Here is a 21,469-nt window from a genome sequence, read left to right as displayed (position 1 = left end):
GCCACCAAACATCTCGGTAGAGGCGTGCATTAAAAGCACAAGTGTTACATAAAAAACAAAACCAAAAGGTGGACACGGTGAAATGTCAGAATGAGAGGCAGCACCAGGTGGTTTGAAGGAAGCAGCTTCAGTTTCCAGTTCCACGGTAGCGTTTCCCTCACTTCACATGCTGTGTGTGTGTGTGTGTGTGTGTGTGTGTGTGTGTGTGTGTGTCTGTGTGTGTGTGTGTGTGTGTGTGTGTGTGTGTGTGTGTGTGTGTGTGTGGGCAACGGCTTGAAAGCTCCGTCGGTGTTGTGGCGTTACGTCGATCCAGCTGCGTTTCATTCTTTTTAGATTTGTTTCGTATCGTGGGCAGATTGATATGTTCTTTTTCAGCGTTTTCAGCAGATATCTTTCCACGCCGAGGCCATGGCGGCTGTAAAGTTGTAAAGTTGGCTGTTATTTATTTATTTGAATTTTCTTCTGTTTATTTTTCAGAGATTATCTGTTTCGTCTTTTGTTTATTTCTGTCTATTTGCCTGTTTTTATATTCATATTATTTAATTGAAATTTAATTGAATATTTTTATTTTTCTTTCAGACAGTGAAGCGGCGCTAATTCAAACATAAATTCCTTGTATATATTGAATATGAAAATGTACTTGGCGAAATATAGTGATTGTGATCAGATGTGGATCTCCTTACCGAGGCCAGGTGGTCCAGGGAGGCTCCGTCCTTGGTCCAGGCCACGTGGGCCAGCGGGGGCTGGGCCACCACGGGGCAGCGCAGCAGGCCGCCCTGCCCCGTCGCCAGGTACGTCTCCCTGGGCATGGGGAGGGCCATGGCGGGGTCTGGGGAACGGGGAAGATGGGGGAAAGGGGAGGAGATGGAAAGGTGAAATCCATTTGCTGAAGGAAAAATGATGTGCTCCATGATAACGTCTCTCTCTCTCTATATATATATATACACACACACTGTATATAAACATACATGAAGAGATTTTTTTTTTTTCACTTTCAATTTTATGCGGTTCATTGTCATTTTTGTCATTTCATGGTCATTTAAAAAAAATGATGGGATGTAAAAAAGAAGAAAAAACTCTAAATAAATAAATCATCTTTAGAGAAATGGAATTTGGAGGAGAGCTTTTACTGCTCATTCATGCACAAATGAATAACAGTTCATTAGAAAATCAAATGTTCCAAAAAAATTTTTTTTTTCACATTTCACGCTCACATTAGCATCACAATGGACACTTTAGTTGAAAATGTAAGAAATGATGCGTAACTTGATGCGCATTTATAAAGATATACATGTGTATATATATATATATATACACATATATACAGTATATATATATATATACAGTATATACACACACACACATATAAATATATACATACATACACATATATACAGTATATACTGTATATACAGTACATATAGATGAGGGAAGTGTCACACGTAGGAGCAGACACCACGCACGCGCACACACACACACACACACACACACACACACACACACACACACACACACGCGCACACACACACACGCACACACACACACACACACACGCACACGCGCGCATACGCAGCACGGTGAGGCGGGCGGAGGCGGTGGGCGGGGTCATCAGGCCGTTGGTGGGCATGCAGGTGTAGTTCCCAGAATCCTCGGGGAGGAGGTCGGAGATGAGCAGCGTGCCGTCCACGATGATCTTCACACGCGACTTCAGACGCCTGGACAGGAAACAGGAAACAGGAAACAGATGAAAGCAGGCGCTGCCACGCCCTCACCACGCTTCATCTTCATTCATTCATTCATTTATTTATCGCCAGGTTCATTGTTCCATTTTCTGGTTTATTGTTGGCTTTATTCTATCGTTCATGGTTACGTTATTGTTAAATTAACTTTATTTGACAGTTTTTTAATGACTTAAAAGTTAAATCACTACATATACATTTTTGTCACTTTATAAATTTTCATTGTAATTTTTCTAAGTTATCTTTATTTTCTATTGTTTATTGGTTAACATTAGTTTTATTGTATAGAGCCAGATATCTCCCTATTCATCAATAGTATCTATCCATTCACCCATCCATCCATCTATCTATAGTATCTACAGTATCTATCCATCCATCCATCCATAGTTTATATTTCTATCTATCTATCCATAGTATTAATAGTATCTATAGTATCTATCCATCCATCCATCCATCCATCCATAGTTTATTTATCTATCTATCTATAGTATTAATAGTATCTATAGTATCTATCCATCCATCCATCCATAGTATAGACATCTATCTATCTATCATATCTATCTATCTATAGTATCTATCTATAGTATCTATCCATCCATCCATCCATCCATCCATCCGTCCATAGTTTATATATCTATCTATAGTATTTATAGTATCTATCGTATCTATCTATAGTATCTATAGTATCTATCTATAGTATCTATCTATCTATCTATCTATCTATCTATCTATCTATCCATCCATCCATCATCTATCATCCATCCATCTATATTCTGTATCTATCCATCTATTTATCTATCCATCTATCTAAATATCTATCCATCTATCCATCCATCCATCAATCCATGTACTGTATCTATCAATCTATCAATCTATCAATCTATCAATCAATTTATCAATCAACCTACTGTATCCATCTATCTAATTATCCATCTTTTTTTCCATCTATCCATCTATCTGTCAATCGTCCTTCAGAATAAACAACAACGTGCTGTTGTTGTTTATTGTTTTATTCTGGTTTCAGTGGCAGCAGACCAGCTCCTGCAGCGTGGCCGTGTAGGAGTTTTCTAGTCAGGACTTACTCACCAGTGAGTAGCGGCAGGTTATGGAAATTTATATTTCAACAAGATTAGGCAGCGAAGAGCGCCCACTCATTTTTTCACGTATTTTTTTTTTTAACTCCAATATTTCTGCAGTTAACATCGGATACAAAAAGTCAAGGCCACTTGCACTTTGCAGACAGGCAATAAGTAAAGGAGTGGGTGAATAAATTACACGACAAAGGTTTGTAATACACAAAGTGCACATAGTGCATTAGTCTAGTTAATTGTACTGTGTATACTGTGATGATTACCTCCCGGAGGCGGGTCACGCAGTTCAAAGGGGGCTTTATTTGTTTCGTTCAATTAGGAAACAGATTAAATTAAGGTAACACGTGGACTACACCAATGCACATACACAGACACACACATTACGACCGTGTTTCTCCAACACATGGTGTACTGTTGGTTGCTAGATTATGAAATACGAGATATTGAAATAACACTGTTGTCACACTGTAGACACTGTAATAATTGATTAAGTAAATAGTAATAATTATTAATTCCTTTAGCAATAATTTATCGTGTGCATAGAATTGCATTTTGTATATTCTTTATATTTTTATATATTTTGCTATTTCTGTTCAGTATTTATGGCTATTTCTGAATATTTGGTTGTTTATATATATATATATTTATTTTTTATAAACATATTTTTTCATTTAATCGAAATTTTTTTATTTCATTTACAGATACATTTATTTATCTCCTGTTTCTATTTTTGTTCTATTTAATTTCCTTTTTTTTTGTTTTTTCTCAATCTTTTTCACATTTTTATGTTTTTTTTTTTTATTTCTGTCGACGGTGGATGGACTGTCGTTCTGATTCTGACTGTGAGAAACAACAGAAAAACTCACTTTATGTGGTGGACGTTTTCAGCTCCACTCCTCCACACATAGGTCATGTTTGGGGGGTCGGCCACCGCCTGGCACTGCATCAGTGCATTCTGGGACATGTTGAGGGCGGTGCTCTTCGGAGGGATGACAATGACCGGAGGACCTGGTGACGGGCGAAAAAAAACAAAAAAAACCTATTTTTTATGAAAGTCATCATTAGCGATGGAAGGTTTGACTCTTTTTTTCGGATTTGGTTCTGGACGACTGACTCCAAAAGGTGAAAACCTTTTGTTAAATTCCCCGACTCTTCCTTCATTTGATTCAGTTGGCTTAATGCACAAATGACTCCCAATGTGTCCTGTCTGTGTGTGTGTGTGTGTGTGTGTGTGTGTGTGTGTGTGTGTGTGTGTGTGTGTGTGTGTGTGTGTGTGTGTGTGTGTGTGTGTGTGTGTGTGTGTGTGTGTGTGTGTGTGTGCGCGCGCGCGTGCGTGCGTGCGTGCGTGCGTACGTGTGAAGTGTTCTCCGGTGAGTGTACGGGACTTGCCCAAACTGGTTCTGGTGCAGGAGGTTGGTATTAGATCCTAGCGCCTCAAAGAAGCCGAAAAAGGCCCCGAAGCCACCCCCGAGGCCCGGGGGCCGCATAGACACCCCACGACCGCAGGAAAGCCCCGAGCCTCCCGCCCTGCAGCCACAGAAGACCCCCCAACTCGCGGAGAAAAGGCTTTTCTTTTCGAAGTTTCCCCTTCAGCCTTGCGGACTAAAAAGCTGACTATGTTCAGCTGAAATTTGGATCACGGTTTAGTTTGAGTTAGCGGAGAAGTGCCCGGCTCCGTTTTCAGACTTGGCTTCAGTTGGCATAACGGGACGGAAGAAGAGTTGATTTCAGCTCTGTTGCGTTGTAGGGGCGTCACGCTTCCAATTCGGAATCCAAAAACGATCGAAACGAGCGCTCGATTTTCGAACTCCGAAATCACAAGCGGGTTTTGCCATTCTCCAACCTATTTTTGTAAGAATTTTGTGACATGGCCGCCATATTGGGGCGGTGAAGACCCACCGGTACACAAATGCAGTGTGCGCTGAGGGTTGTCGACCGCGGCTCGCCCGCGGCTCGCCCAGCGGACCCCCGCTCCGCCGGAGGTCCGCTGGGCCGCATCCCTCAGCGCACACCACACCCTCCCGCCTGGCACTCGGGCTGCAGGAAGGGAATTTGCAATGGAATTTGAAAGATAAGAAATAACGTTACCTTTAAGTCCATCCAGTTTGTTGCACAGTGAACGCACATCAGAGAGAAATATCCCCGGTAACCGCGTGCGAAGTCCGCGTTGGCGGACTTCAGCGCGCCTCCCTCTCCTCCGCCGTTTCACCGTGTGCACACGGTGTGTGACCAGAACCTCCGGCTGGCGGGCCGCGCCGAGCCGCGGTGCATTTGCCGTGAGAACGCGGGCGGGGTTCTCCCAGGAGCGATCTGCTCCACAGCAGAGCAGCGACAGGAAACGGAGTAAATTATATACGTCTAGAGTTTTAATTTGCTCTGCTTGGAGAGAAACATGGCTCCGATCGGAGCCGCGGAGCTGCAGGTGGTGATTTGCCCTTTACTACCAGCGTTCCCCTCTCCCAAGAATCATTTCAATGAATTTCTTTCTGTCCAAATGAATAATTTAGGCGGAATAACACAAACGGTAGATAATGGAAAATCCGTTTGGCAAATTCTCTCAAAAATATTTCATTGAGCAGACAAAAATATTTCCTTCTGTTAAAACTATATATTGTTGGCGGAATGTGAAAGTGTAAATGAGTCACATTCAATATCATGTACGTACAAGTACATCGTTGCCTGTTTTTGGCCTCGGCCCTTTCAAATGCAGCCCTCAGTGATTATTTTCAGTTCGCGAGACTAAGATTCACTCATTCTGCCGGAGTGACTTGAGACTCCCGACTCACAATAAATACCTGTTCGCAGCGAACGAATCGTCTGCGACCCGTCTAGCGCATTACCCACGCGGAGAAACGGTGGAAATAGGCGGTGGGACACGCCAAACACTTTAAAATAAAATAACTAGTGTCAGGATCTCCCACACCAGCATAATCATTAGTGATCAAATGTGATGGTTTATAAAGATAAGTGCTAAATGGATATGCTTGAATGACAGTTCGGGGATTACATAGTGCTTTCAAAGTGACTCCAGCCAGATCGGCTATTAGGCTTTATTTTTATTTTTTTTTATTTTTTACAATCCTTCCAGGTGGCATCCCTGCCAAAATAATTACGGCTAAAGCTAAAGCACGGGGGGATGAGGGGTTGATGTCGCACTGACAGAAACATCTTTTAAACAGCTCTATAACGTGACTGCGCAAAAAATGTAAATAGGAACGACCGACACTGAGTGACAAAGATGTCTGGTCGATAAAATGTAGAATAATGGGTGTACCAAGAGTTAAAATGTCTCCTGAATTATTCATCAGCGGCCATCGAGAGCTCATCTCAAGAGCTCGCCAGGTGGCAAGTTCCGCTTTTTTTTTCCCAATTAGCTGAAAATTTAAATTTGCTCTTGTGTTGCAAGGTCAAAATTGCAAGGCCGCACTAATTCATCATATTCATCGGTTCCAGCCGGTACAGCGGCTCTGTGTTGGTCAGGACAAGCTTCCAGAGCAAGTTTCCATTTCAATTTTAGGGTTATTTAGGGATTATTTGAACTGTAAAAGGTGTGACGTGGCGGAAAAAAAGGTTGCTAAAGTCTGAGCTAGAAAGGAGTTACTGCAGATACTATCACATTTCAGTTCAGTCAAATTTTAGTCCAGCTCTTGGAGCCTTTCCCAACCGAGACTACCACAATATTTAAAAACAACTTTATTGTACGAATAGTTTGTCTATTTATTTACTCAAGGTTTGAAATCACATATTGAGCCAAAGGAGTTCTAAGAGCAGTAAAGTATACGACACTCCCAGGTACTGCACACCACCTGGATGGCCGGAAGGGGTGCGATGTGAGATTGCTGTTTATTGACTACAGTTCAGCTTTCCAGACTGGCTGTCAAGCTGCGGGAGCTCGGACCGAACACTCCGCTGTTTGCCTGGATCGTGGACTTCTTCTCAGCCTTCTTCGCAACACAGGGCTGCGTCCTCAGCCCCCTGCTGTACTCTCTGTACACACATGACAGTGTGGCCAGGTCCAGCTCCAACACCATCATTCAAGTTTGCTGACGACACGGTCGTGGTGGGCCTGATCACCGACGACAACGAGAAAGCTCTGCCGCAAGGGGGTGACTGACCTGTCACTCTGGTGCCAGGACAACAGCCTCCTCCTGAACGTCAGCAAAACTAAGGAGCTGATTGTGGACTTTAGGAGGGGATTGCAACCGAGGACGCACGCCCCGCTGGTGATTAATGGGGCTTCTGTCGAGCAGCTTCAAGTACCTGGGAGTCCACATGACGGAGGACTTAACATGGACTATACTACTCTCTTACTCTTTATCGCCTCGGGCAGCTGAGGAAATTTCGGGTCTTGTGAGGATCCTCAAATCCTTCTATTGTGGAGCGGTGGAGAGCATCCTGACAGGCAACACCACTGCCTGCTTTGGGAACTGTACTGCTCAGGACAGGCAGGCCCTGCAGAGGGTGGTGCGTTCAGCCCAACGTACCACTGGAACTACCCTTCCCCCTACTTGCAGGACTTATACACCAGGAGGTGTAGTAGCAGAGCTGCAGGATCATGAAGGATCCTCATCACCCCAACAACAGACTGTTCCAACTGCTGCGGTCAGGCAAGCACCTCCGCAGTCACACAGCGAGAGCAGAGAGACTGAGACGGAGTTTCTTCCCACAAGCCATTAGAACTGTCAACGCTGAACTCACCAGGGGCCCTGACTGAGCCACACACATAGGCCCCACTGCCTTACTGTACTGTATGACACATACTGTACTGCATACTGTATCACTGCACTGGGTTACTGCACACTGTATCACTGCACTGGGTTCCTGCATACTGTACTGCATACTGTATCGCTGCACTGATTACTGCATACTGTGCTGCGTTTCTGTGCCCTACTGATGTAAACTGTACTGTATATCTCAACACACACTACCATATTTTATTCATATGCCACTTTACTGCACATATCTGTATGTACATAATAGTCTATACCTCGTATTTCTTTTTTATATTCTATTGTGTATTGTACACTATACTATGTACTATACACAATATCATATAGACTGCACTATACTATATACTATATTATACCATATAGTGTTGTGATACTATATCATATACTATATAGTATTCCATATATTATATCATAGACTATACTTTATAATATACTAAATACAATATACTATACTATATACAATACCATATACTATTTTTTATACTGTACCATATACTATTCTATATAAAAAATACTATATACAATACTATATACTATATAATATATACAGTACTATACTATATACTATACTATACTATACACTATATACTATAATCTATACTATACCATATTATAAACCATATGATATACTATACCATAATATGGTATAGTATTTATACTATTTACTATACTAAATCAGCGCTGAACAAATTGTTGTATAAGTTTCAACGATGACATCTTTGCTGAATGGTTATTATCCTCTCAAGAGCCACTGTATGTATACAAAAAATACAAAAACAGACATTTTTCCCTATATTTGTGTGGGGAAGCCTGTCCTTGCATGGGGATTTAATTTGGGGAATCTGAAAAATGGAAAACATCTGTTACGCTGCAGGGTTTTTTTGTTGCGAGATAAAACGCAAGAACATAAAAAGCTCAAATGTGTCATATCCTCGGCAAAATAATCACAACGTTCTATCTCCAATCAGTAACTCTTTTCTCTTTTAATATATTTATTTTTTTCTCCACTTCACGTCTCGACATTCTTCGCTGCTGATATGGGATAGTTTGGGTGCTACTCGTGTTCCCGCCTTCCCCCCTGTCAGGATTAGCACTTAATCCCAGCCTCATCTGATGTTATCTCTGTATAACACCCAGATCAGAATGACAGAAGATGGAAAGAACAGGGTTTTACTCTTCTTTCATTTATTTTTTGTTACAACTCTCTCGCTCTCTCTCTCTCTCTCTCTCTCTCTCTCGATGCAGAAGATGGAAAGAACGGGGTTTTTCTTTTCTTGATTTTTTTTTTTGTTCCATCTCTCTCTCTCTCTCTCTCTCTCTCTCTCTCATGATGCAAGAGCCAGAAACAGACGTCTGGGTGGTGTCAGTCCCCAGCCGGCCAGCCATCAAACACCAGAGGAAATTACAGACAAACAGACGGACGGACGGACAGACAGACAGACACACAGACAGACAGAGAGGCTGACCGACCGACCAACAGACAGACAGACGGACAGCCAGAGAGACGGGGACTGACCGACTGACAGACACACAGACAAACAGAGAGACAGAGACTGACCGATCGACCGACCAACAGACAGACGGATGGACGGACCAACAGACAGGCAGACAGACAGAAAGACAGACAGATGGATGGACGGACAAATGGACAGACAGATGCGCAGAAAGACAGACGGACAGACAGACGGACCAATGGACAGACAGGCAGAGAAACAGATGGCTGACCTTTGACCCTCAGCTTGGTCAGGTGAGTTATATTTCCCTCTGTGTTGGAGGCTTGGCAGGTGTACTGTCCTCCCAGCTTCATGCTGACAGCTCTAAGGTCCAAAGTTCCATCCTGAACCTGGGAGATATGAGGAGGTGAATAAATAGGAAATAAATAGAGGGACAGAGATAGGTGACTTATGAATAAATTATGTTGATTATTTTATTAATGCCTGGGGTCCAGGTAAGTCGCCGCAATTGCACCAATTGCAATAACGGCTTTGAGAGAAGTGTGTTCTCGACTTTAAACTTCTCCCTGTCGCCACTCTTAAATGCCTCCTCCTTCTCCAAAGAAAGCCACCTGAGTTTGGTTGTGAACCGGGGCTTGTTATTGTTATAACTCACCCTGGTGCGTGTTGGTATACAGCTGCCCTCACAGAGGCTGATATATGACATCACAGCGTCTTTGTATTCATCCAGACTGAAAAGTGGTTCTGAACGTGTCCCGGTACGTGCGGTGCAGGCACTCATGCAGATCCTCCGCTGCTTCGCCGCTCCACTTGTTGGTTCTCCTCGAAACAGGTTTAGACAGTTCGACTTTCTGCCTATATGTGGGTATGAGGGGGGCCAAGACGTGGTCGGAGTTTCCCAGCGCACCACGCAGAACGCCGTGACAAGGGTCTTGGACTTAGCAGTGATCCAGTGTGTTCTCCTCTCTAGTCGCACATTTTATAAATTTGTATTGATTGTTTTCCGAGGGTTTGTGTCTCAAATGACATTTGTTTAAGTCCCAGAGGACGATAAGTAGGTCATCCGGGTGCTTTCTCTCCACACACAATATCCGATCGACGAGCAGCCGCTGCGTGTCCTGAGCAGCAGTTTCGCTTGCGGTGGAATGTAAACACCGACCAGAATGAAAGACGTGAAGTCACAGCAGGAATTAAAGGGTTTACAGTTTATGATGAAAGACTCCAGATTCCAGCGCAGCGCACTACTATCCTATGTGAAAGCCCCTTCAGGGTCATACCCTGCACATATATACCATATTGGATGATGATGCCACAAAGCACTCCGCTCTGCCAATTCTAGTGCCTCAGTTTGTTACTTCTGGTTCCTCCTTCCTTAAGAATTTATTTTTTTAAATAAACCTCTTCTACAGATATGGTTGGATGTGGATTAAACCAGGACTACAGCATGTGTGGACTGCCCTGAATGCAAATCGTATTCATTTGTGTCCATGGGTTCAACGGTTTCTGAGCGCCAGACACTTTCAACCGTGGAATGGCAAAAGAATAAAAGCAGAAACAATAGCCATTAGGGCTGGACCCCTAATAATAATACGAATAATGGAGAAGATACACAGATATTATGTGTGTGTATATTTATGTGTGACCCACCGCTGCAAAACCCGCTATCTCACGCATTTCTTCGCCAGGAGCAGCAAAATAAGTAAAAAAAACCTTTCTAGAAGGAAAATTCGATTTTTCAAGATTTGTGCTCCTTTGTGTTTTGTTTTTTTTATCTCTCAAAGTAATTTCAAAACCGAGTTTGATTGATAAATGTGATGAGAATGAGAAAATTTTTAAACCGTGGAGTTAAATATTCATGGGGAAACACCATTCACTCACCAAGACACTGAATAACTCTGAACAACGCTGATCGATCATTTATTTTAAGTGACAGTCCAGTTGAAGATCATTCCTCCACATTCCATGAGATGTGAAGTCACATGAAACCGTTTTGATAGAGTTCAACCTTGAAATCATGGTACTTTTTTACACACAGAGACATCATTGTGTATGGAGCGTATACCCACGAAGAAGTAATGCTGACATTGCATTATCCCGGACGTGGAGAACATTTCAAACAGCAAATTTGAATATGAATGTGACGATGAAACTGAATTTTTTCAAGAACCACCGGAGGAGACGACCACATGCCCGTGAAGAAGTTGATGGAAGTCCGTTGAGGTTGGTGATGCAGATTATGAACAATGGACTATAGAAATGGATTATAGAAATGGACAAGATTCTCTGGTTTACCTGCAAATTACATTACATTACATTTCATTTAGCAGACGCTTTTATCCAAAGCGACTTACAATTGTTCAAACACCGACGGACGCAGCCATGAGGAGCAATTAGGGGTTAAGTGTCTTGCTCAAGGACACTACAGCATGCTAGCAGGAGGAGCCTGGGATCGAACCAGCAACCTTTGGATCACTAGAGCACCAGCTCTACCTTGGGTTTAGCCCACATAATGACTCCAAGAATTTTGAAGATATTTGGCATACGCACACTAATATATATTAAATAACACACCATGGCTGATATACAGAGACTCATATTATTGATAGACTCTATAATTTGTTGTGTTGTCCACACTTTTAAATTCTTAAATAATCCCACTTTTATAAAACATGTATATCCTTACTGTTAAATAAAAGCCTTTTTTAAAAACAAAAAATGTTGTGTGTCGATGACGCTGTTCAACATTCCCTATATACACAAAATCAATGCAGAGATTGCCCCATTCAGCAGGGTGTTAAGTGGCCATGTGACAAGTAGCCATGCAGCTTTGTTGGTCCTCCATCCATTTGCATTCCGGGAGCTGGCTGAATGAAGCCAAGTGTGGGGGAAAACTTTGAAGGTGATACAGTTTACCACACCCTCGTCATTAACAAGTCATAGCTTTAAAAATATTTGCTTTATTTGCACAAGTGATACCTTGTTTTGAAGCTCTGATTCTTCACTTTCAAACGATACGGAAAAAATGTCAAAAGCCACCAAATGTGCCTTAAGTCTGTGGTGGGTCACACGTACCTGAATATTCTTGTCTTGGATGGCAGCACCGTCCTTCAACCAGATGATGGTTGGCGTTGGGTTGCCATTTGCAGCACACGTTAGAGAGAGTCGATTTCCCACGAGGGTCTCCAAGACAGGAAGTGGAGTTTTGGTGAAAGTGGGTGGAGCTATTGAAAAACAAAAAGTAAAAAATAAGTTACTGAGATGAGGATAGCCAACATCAAGCCAACATCAAGATTGACGTGTTTGACGCAGTGTCTTTATATTGCCAAATTTAAGAGTCAAATCACATAATTAATTCTGATGATTTTCATGGATTTCCTCATCAATTAAGAAAATATTAGATGTAGAGTAGATTGAGGTAGAATAGTTAAACTAGAGCAGAGGTAGAGTAGAGGTTAAGTAGAGTTAAAGTAGCATAGAAGTAGGATAGAGGGAGGTAGAGTAGAGAACGGGTGCAGTACAGTTATAGTAGAAGTGAAGTTGAGTAGCGGTAGAGTCAAGGTTGAGTAGAGTAGAGGTAGAGTAGAGGGAGGTAGAGTACAGGCAGAGTAGAGGCATAGTAGAGGAGGGAAGACCACAGTTAAGATAGATTAGAGGTAAAGTCGAGGTAGAGTCGAGGTAGAGTAGAGGCAGAGAAAAGTAGAAGGAGGAAGATGTAGAGTCAAGATTGAGTAGAGGTAGAGTAGAGGTAGGGGCAGAGCAGAGGTAGAATAGAGGAGTAGTAGATGAGGTTAAGCAGAGGTAGGGTACAGGTAGAGGCAGAGGCAGAGTACGGGTAGAGTAGAAGGAGCTGGAGTAGAACTAGAATAGGGGTCGAGTAGAGGTAGAGTCGCGGCAGAGTACAGGGAGGGTAGAAGGAGCTAGAGTACAACTAGAATAGGGGTAGAGTTGAGGCAGAGAGAGCATAATAAGGTTAGGGGTAGAGTAGAAGAAGGTAGAGTAGAGCTAGAGTCAAGGTAGAGTAGAGTAGTGGCAGAATAGGGGTAGTCTAACAATACCCTTGTCTAACAACAGATATTACTTATTTTTGCACTGAATCTCTTATTTACCAGTTCAGGGAGGTCGTTGTTGTTGTTGTTGTAGTGGTTCCCTCATCACTTCCCTCGATAACCCTCATTATATCAACGTGAACAAATAATCGACTCATCTTTGAATTTAAACTTTGAGGAAAAATGTTTCTGGGGTTGTCTTTTTTTTTGTCGTCACGTTTTGAGGTGGGCCTAATGAGGCGGCAGGTTAAAAGGCGTCCCCCGCGCGACTCGTCGTGACTTTTCCCGTCCCGCACTCAGAATGTGACCGACTGTTCCCCCTTTGATCTGCAGCTCTACCTGACACTCTGCTTTGTGTGTCACTATCCCAGAAACCCAGCGGCACTCAAGGTTTCAGCAAATCAGCAGGGTTCAAAGCACAGGAATAACCCAAAACAACAATGTATATATATATATATATTATTTTACCAATTATACTTGGATTTGATATTCGAAGATGTCAATCAGTCGAATGATTGTATTTCGCTCTGTACCAAGAACTCAGGTAAGAAACCGAATCAAAGGGATCTATATCATGTTAAAAATAAATAGAAGTGTTTACATTTTTGGAGTGAAAGACTGAAAGTGCAAAATGTGCAATAATGAGTGAATTTAAAATGAGTAAATACAAAAAAAAAGTGTGCAAACAAACCGAAAAAAAACTAGAATACAGGGATATGAGTGGGCAGTATACAAAGTAAGAACTTTTCCAAAGTTTGAAGTCTGCCACGCCCCAGTTGTAATGCACCCAATCATGTGATATTTCCGACCAATCACGGACAGGGGGAGCTGTCAGAAATGTTTGCAGACTTTTTGTTTGGGGGTGGCATTCCAAGTCTCCCATAGCGCACTTTGAAATGCACTTCACAGGGGAGGGTGCCAGGATGTAAGGGGAGGTTCCAACCAGTAGGGGGCGACAATGTCCACTTCGAAATGGACAAATATGAAGCGTCCCTACAATGGTCATTTTACCAGCAACGCATAGCGAGACTTCTGATTATGATTTTTTTCGTTTACTGGAAAGATCGCAAAACATATGCAGGTGCATAGCGCCACCATCTGCATCATTTGTGTACACCAGCTATCAGTTCCTAAACTGCGCGAGAAGGGGCTCACGAGAGCGCTCATGAAGGTAAATCCAGTCAAGTTACAGACAGACATCTCATGTTTATCACAGACTATAGCTGTGTTTGTCTCACCTGCTGTACAGTACTGTACTGCTGGCTTCACTAGCTGTTGTCTTGACAAAATAAACGTCAGGTTTGGTGTCCTCATTAGTTGATATCACAGGGTATCCCAAATGGGAACATAGACAGGGGACATGTCATGACTGGTGAGTATACTGATAATTATACTGGTGAGTATACTGGTGAGTATATAGGTATTTATACTAGTGAGTATATTGATGAGTATACTGATAATTGTACTGGAAATTATTATGGTGAGTACACTGGCAATTATACTGGTAATTATACCGGTGAGTATACTGGCGAGTATACTGGTGAGTATACTGGCGTTCTGAGCAGACATTACCGGTCACAGACACTAAGGTCCAGGTCCCATTGAGGAGGCCGTCGGTGGAGTTATTGAGAAGGAGAATTCGGCAGAGGTACGCTCCCCGGTCCTCCAGCTGCAGTGCCTCCACCCTCAGGGCCGTGTCACCAACCAGGGACACGCGGCCTGCAGAAAAAAGAAGAAAGTGACGGAGTTCAAAGGGCCAGAGAGCCACGTCCACTCTTGACGGCTTTGCGTAAAGGGACTCTGATTCCAAATGGCAGCTTCGGGTTTACCAACGTTTGCACCCGAAGACCACTTAGGTGTGAGCAAAGTGGCCCTGCCGAAAAAAGTCTGTGTGTACAACACAGAGCACTTTGAAATATGATCTCCTGGTTCCCAGGTGACAGCTCTCCCCGTCGTCATGGTGCTGCTCAATTCACTCTTTCATCCTACTCCGTCTTTCTTCTTATGTGGAGAGCCTTTTTTGTTTATTTATACACACACACACACACACACACACACACACACACACACACACACACAAAGGTAAATATATATATATATATATATATATATATATATATATATAAAAATATATAAACATGACAGCGGGTTCGAAAGGGACAATTTATCATCGCTCGGAAACTAGCCGGGACGTGCGTGAATCGGTGCGAGCTGATGCGTGGCACTGAGATAAATCCGTTTCAAAGTGTCTGGAGAAGGGAGAAGAGAGACGCTGAGCGGTGGAACAGTCCTGCCTCTCTGCACCAAAACAAACTCTCACTCGAAAAAAAAGGAAAAAAACTAAAACGAGAAAGGAAACAGCGATATGTAAACGATAAACTCTGCACGGGAGCGACTGCACCACACTGGAGTCTGGACGGGAGGCCCGCAGGCTGCCATAGGGGCGGGGTTACGATGAGATGAGATGAGATAAAGATAGAGTGGGGCAAGGGTGGGGTTAGGGTATGGGTAGGCTGACGGTGGAGAGGGGGTATAGTGGGGATAGGGTCGGGGTAGAGTGGGGATAGGGTGGGGATATATTGGGCTTAGGGTGGGGGTAGAGTGGGGGTATAGTAGTGATAGGTTGGGGGTAGAGTGGGGATAGGGTGAGGGTAGAATCGGGGTAGAGTAGGGGTAGAGTGGTGATAGGGTGGAGGTAGAGTGGGGGTAGAGTGGGGTTAGGGTGGGGATATAGTGGGGGTAGAGTGGGGATAGGGTGGGGATATAGTGGGGATAGGGTGGGGTGGGGGTAGGGTGGGGGTAGAGAAGGGATAGGGTGGGGGTAGAGGGAGACTTTCGGCAGCCGTGGAAACGAACAGGAAGTGTGGAGCTGGGTGGCACACACACACACACACACACACACACACACACACACACACACACACACACACACACACACACACACCTTGTTTGCTTTCCAACCACGCCAAAAGGGACTCAATCCACGGGGGAGGGAGAGGGTGGAGGGGGATGGTGGGTGGAGCAGGAGCGTGAACAAACAGGGGATCGCTGCGTTTCAGAACACCACGACCTTTGACCCAGAACAATTTCCACTCCTCTCCTGTGATCTGTTTGTTTTGTTTTTTGGTCCCGTCTTGATGGAGGTTACCACAGCGCCCTGACAGAGGGCGGGGTGGGGGTGATGGAGGCATAGATAGTGCACAGGAAGGAGGAGGTAGAGAGCAGGATGACCTCATGCCACCGGTGGGATTCAGGCAGCAAGTAGAAAACGTCTGAATGTCAGGTCAACTGAGCGTGAGAAGGAGGGAGAGAGCGGGGGGAAGAGAGAGAGGGGGAGAGAGGGGGAGGGGAGGGAGACAGGGAGAGGGAGAGAGAGGGGGAGGGGGGAGACAGAGGGAGGGAGAGAGAGAGAGGGGGAGAGAGGGGGAGGGGAGGGAGACAGGGAGAGAGAGAGAGGGGGGGAGGGGGGAGACAGAGGGAGGGAGAGAGAGAAAGAGGGGGAAAGAGGGGGAGAGAGGGGGAGAGAGAGGGCGAGACAGAGAGAGAGAGGGGGAGAGAGGGGGAGGGGAGGGAGACAGGGAAAGGGGGGGAGAGAGAGAGAGAGAGAGAGAGAAAGACGGAGAGAGGGGGGAGAGTGAGGCAGAGAGAGAGAGAGAGAGAGACAGAGAGAGAGGGGGGGAGAGAGAGAGGGGGAGAGGGGGGGAGGGAGACAGAGAAGGGAAAAGAAAGGGCAGAGAAAGTGAAGCATTAAAACAATTTGAACCATTTGAGCGATATAGGGCGATCAATTCAGCCCTCTCCCCCCTCCCTCCCTCCCTCCCTCCCCACCGCCCTCCTTATCTCTCTCTCCCTCCAACTATCTCTCTCTCTCTCTCTCTCTCTCTCTTTTTAGTTAAAAACAAACAGTCAGTCCATTCTGCTGCTGTTACTCCAGGTCTTGATATTCCCATCTAGAGTCTGACACACACACACACACACACACACACACACACACACACACACACACACACTCTGGAGGAACTATTGCTTCCATCCAAATCCCCCCTCCACTTCTCCGTCTAGCAGCTCGTCATCTGCCTTCAAAAGAGACAACATCCCATTAAGTTTTAACTCTCACACACACACACACACACACACACACACACACACACACACACACATATACACACACACACACACACACACACACACACACACACACACACACACACACACACACACATACATACTCCGTTGTGCTGTGAAACCTTTTTTAATATTTTTAAATTATTATTTTTTTACCCTTTTCAGAGCGTATTTTGGGGAGAGAATTTTTTTCAATTATTGAGCCCCCCCCCCCCCCCCCCACACACACACACACACACACACACAACCACACCCACACCCACACACACACACACACACACACACACCCAAAATCCCCTCCAGGCCTCCTTCTACGACACAATGCGTTCTCAGGTGACGTCCCACCGTGGAAGAAAAAGGCGTGAAATCAAATTCCCCTTCTTGCAGGTGGAGGAGGAATCCAGGAAAAAAAAAAATCCTCCCCAAATTTGAAAAACAAATTGATCCTTGGGTCCCGGCCCCGGGGGGGGGGGGGTGAAATAGCGCTTTGTGTGTGGCCCCCGGATTAAGTTTGGGGTTGGCTGTCCGCCCATGCGAGCACAAGCTCCCAAGAGCTCTTCAAGGGATAAATAATAATAAAGTGGGATTGGGGATCAATGGACCGATCAAGCTGGTCAGCGGCCGAGACACACGGTTCGATTAACATATGACACGTTTGGAATCAAATGGTTGCCCTTAACTTTCCAATACCTTTGCAATGGATTATAATGTTTTCCCTTAATTTTCTGTATATTAATTTCCCACTTAACATTTTACAGCGCAGGGAGAGGCACTCAGAGCTTTTATTCAAGTTTAAGTACAAATAACACGCGCAATCTTGGAACAACACGCAAAGTGAAAGTACCAAGTTGACGTCTCCACTTCAGAAAAAGCAGAAAAAAGTACTATGTGCTATTAAAAGTATTTCTGCTCATCACTCCCTAAAAACATCAGGTGTCCTCCGTGACCTATAGACATATAGGGGCGATGAGCTCGAATCCCCCCCTGTTAGATAGAAGAGTCCGAGCCCGACAGGTGGATGCAGGTGGAGGTGGAGGGAGCGCAGCGAGCAAAAGCAGGTAGGGCAGGAGCGATTGGCTGCTTAAATAGGACGGCCAAATAAGGGCGTGGAAGCCTGTGGCGCTGTCGAGTTGCCTGACAGGACTAGCTCCGCAAGCTCATCGTCATTAGAAGTAAAGATTACATGTCATGTTCAGTCTGTAATACGGGATAAAGTACGACCTATATCGTGAGTTGTCTTGCTTTTGATTGATATAAATATATATCGTGATTTAAAGAATTTACATGTATATAAATCCATATTTTCCAAACAAAGTATATAAATGATGGCTGTCAAAGTTAACGTGATAATAACCCGTTTACGCAAAGAGCCGCATAATGCAGTCAAGGAGGTGGCACATTTCCCTCTGTGAGTAAGTTCCAAAACGGTCCATGGGCCCTGGACTTGAGCTGAATGTCAGCCTGTAGTGTCAACATCTCATCCTCCACTGCAGACGAGTTCAGGTGGAACAGTGTTGCAATTTTTGATGCGAGTGAATCAACCTCAATATCTTCCCTAAATGGGAAGCACATAAATGTAGCGATTGGCTTGAATTAAGCACCTTGAAACCGTTTGTCAAAGTCTGACAGACACTTTTCAATCTGCTCTGTGTAGCGCGCACTGTCGGGGCGCTCCTCGCACCCCTCCCCTCCCCGCCTTCCCTTGGGTCTCCAGCTTTGATGCAAGGTTTTGAAAGTTCCCCAAATCATGGCGCCGCAGCTTTGAGGACAGAAGTTTCTCTACTGAACTGAACTGATCATGTTGACCACGGTTTTGTCTTTTCCTTGCAGATTTTTATTTTTTATTTTTTACTCTTTTGAATGGCGTGCGATCTACCCTCACTACCTTCGCGATCGACGAATTGGGCACCCCTGCCCTAGACATTCCGGCGGCAGCGATGGGGAATGTGAACTCGCTGGCCAACAAGGCCGACGAGCCAGAAGAGCCCGGTGAGGAGCCAGAAGATCTGCAGGGAGTGTAGTATTCTGCTTCACGGAAACGCGGCGCACCGACAACACTGGATTTCACCGGGATTCACCACTGTGAGAGCGGACAGGGACGATCCTCCGGTACCGGCTGGGTAAACACTGCTGCCCTGCCCCGTTGTTGGGAGTGAGAGCAGCCATTCCGCTGAATAAACAAGGTTTCCAGCTCCGTCTCGCAGATAAGAAAAAGCCAGGGTTTCTGGACAATATTTGTGATTGTTTTGGGTCGTCAATTGATTTCCAATAAACAGACATTTGCATAAAGCCGGCATATTTGTCCACTCCCATGTTGATAAGAGTATTGATAACTACCACTTGAAAAATATCCCTTTAAGGTACATTTTGAATGGATAACAAAATGTGCGATTAATTGCGATTAAATATTTTAATCGACCGCCCTAATATAATATATATATTAATATATATAATAAAAAAACAAATATAAATGCAGATTGAAAAAAAAATGAAATGTAGTAGTACAAGTACAAACTAGTACTAGTACTTTGTTACTTTCTACCATTGATATTTACCTCAACCTTCCTCTGCTCTTGCATTGACATTTAACATTTCCCCTTAATTCCCCACTACTTTTGCATTGAGATGAAAGGTTTTCCCTCCATTTTCCACAGCCCCTTTACCTTGAAATTAAATGTTTCCCTTAACTTCCCACTGCCCTTATTTTCTCATTCCACTTGCATTGAAATGTTATGACTTCCCTCCATTTTCCACAACCTTTGCCTTGAAATTGAGTGTTTTCTAGGGCTGCCCCCTGTGGGTCGACGAGTCGAATCGTCAGTTGCAAACCCGTCAGTCGACTGAGATCCTTCAAGTCGAGCCATCCTTTCATTTTTGTAAGTCAGTGCGCATCGCAATAACAGGATAAAACAGAAGTTTACAAAATGCACAGGGATAACATTTCAATGAGGAATCATAAATATATTTTTATATGCGTGAATTGAACACCGTTCCTCCAAATAAACAACTAAAAAACAGTGTGGGGGCGGAGCACGGAGGAACGGGACTCGAATCGCTGACTCGTTCAGATTATTTTCCGCGCATGGCGCATGCAGAGGGGCGGTCGGGGAGAGGGTCACGGAGAAAGTGTCCCCCCCACTACGCACAGTTTTCGTTCCATAAGGAAACGTAAGATAAAATGACCTACATCTAAAATAAAAACACACTGTTTTGGCGTCCTCAACGGTCTCCTATCTCGGCTATAGGAAGAGCCCCACCCCAAATTGTCAAATATTGGCACTGAATGGCCGAATCCGATTACACCGACAGAATTCTGAGTTTGGCACAGCCCTAATGTTTACCCTGTTCCGCTACCATTGCTTCGAAATGGAATGTTTCCCTTCTTTCTCCACCGCCTTCGTATTGAAACCCAAAGGTTTTCCCCTGTCCGTATTGCACACGGAGGGTCAATGTTTACTCTTAATTGTCCATTTAGTTGTTACCTTTTCCCCAGCTTTCCACGACCTTTGCATTGAGATTAAAGTGTTCCTCTTAATTATCCACCCCTTTCACCTCCACTTTCGTCGAGGTGAAAGGGGTTTTGGCAAACATACAGACAATAACACGAGGCTGCTTTTGTTTTCTCTGCCGTCGACGCCCCCACCACAAGGCGTCCCCTTCACCCAGACATGGCGTCAGGCCTTGGCCGCGTCTTTTCACCAGCGCTGGAGGCATTGGAGTCTCAGAGAATGAGGCGGACTGGGTTTCACTGTGGCTCCGTCAGGGTGTAGCCGTACGGAGGCAGGTGAAATTTGAATCCTAGCGCCCCCCCTACCCCCCCACACACTGTTGGGGGTTACAATGACTGGCTTCTAGAGATGCACGACTCGCAAACGATTCGGTCGTAGCAAACAAATCATTTAACTGACTCAGGTGTCAGGACTCAGGAGTCAGGAGTCAGAGGAGTCAGAGGAGTCAGGGGAGTCAGGGGAGTCAGAGGAGTCAGAGGAGTCAGAGGAGTCAGAGGTAAGAGGAGTCAGAGGAGTCAGAGGAGTCAGAGGAGTCAGGGGAGTCAGGGGAGTCAGAGGAGTCAGAGGAGTCAGAGGAGTCAGAGGTGTCAGAGGAGTCAGAGGAGTCAGAGGTAAGAGGAGTCAGAGGAGTCAGAGGAGTCAGAGGAGTCAGGGGAGTCAGGGGAGTCAGAGGAGTCAGAGGAGTCAGAGGAGTCAGAGGTAAGAGGAGTCAGAGGAGTCAGAGGAGTCAGAGGAGTCAGGGGAGTCAGGGGAGTCAGGGGAGTCAGAGGAGTCA

At 44.7% G+C, this 21,469-nt stretch overlaps 1 protein-coding gene across 4 annotated transcripts in view; it reads right to left on the bottom strand.

Moving 5' to 3' along the window:
• Window positions 1–21,469, bottom strand: part of igsf9a (immunoglobulin superfamily, member 9a) — a 65,299-nt gene that overhangs the window by 16,041 nt on the left and 27,789 nt on the right. For 3 of the 4 annotated variants that reach the window (XM_080018140.1, XM_080018141.1, XM_080018142.1), the window contains 6 exons: window positions 14,633–14,779; window positions 12,087–12,235; window positions 9,286–9,403; window positions 3,697–3,838; window positions 1,570–1,715; window positions 684–829 (listed from right to left, as the gene is read on the bottom strand). In XM_080018140.1, coding sequence (XP_079874266.1) covers window positions 684–829; window positions 1,570–1,715; window positions 3,697–3,838; window positions 9,286–9,403; window positions 12,087–12,235; window positions 14,633–14,779 — 848 coding nt within the window. Of the gene's footprint in view, window positions 1–683; window positions 830–1,569; window positions 1,716–3,696; window positions 3,839–9,285; window positions 9,404–12,086; window positions 12,236–14,632; window positions 14,780–16,004; window positions 16,349–21,469 lie in introns of all 4 variants that reach the window. The other variant, XM_080018139.1, reaches the window with a different exon arrangement.

The sequence above is a fragment of the Zeus faber genome, assembly GCF_960531495.2.
Source record: "Zeus faber genome assembly, chromosome: 17".
Lineage (NCBI taxonomy): Eukaryota > Metazoa > Chordata > Actinopteri > Zeiformes > Zeidae > Zeus > Zeus faber.
Note: the sequence above shows the minus strand (reverse complement) of the source record. Positions and strands in the feature narration are given on the sequence as shown.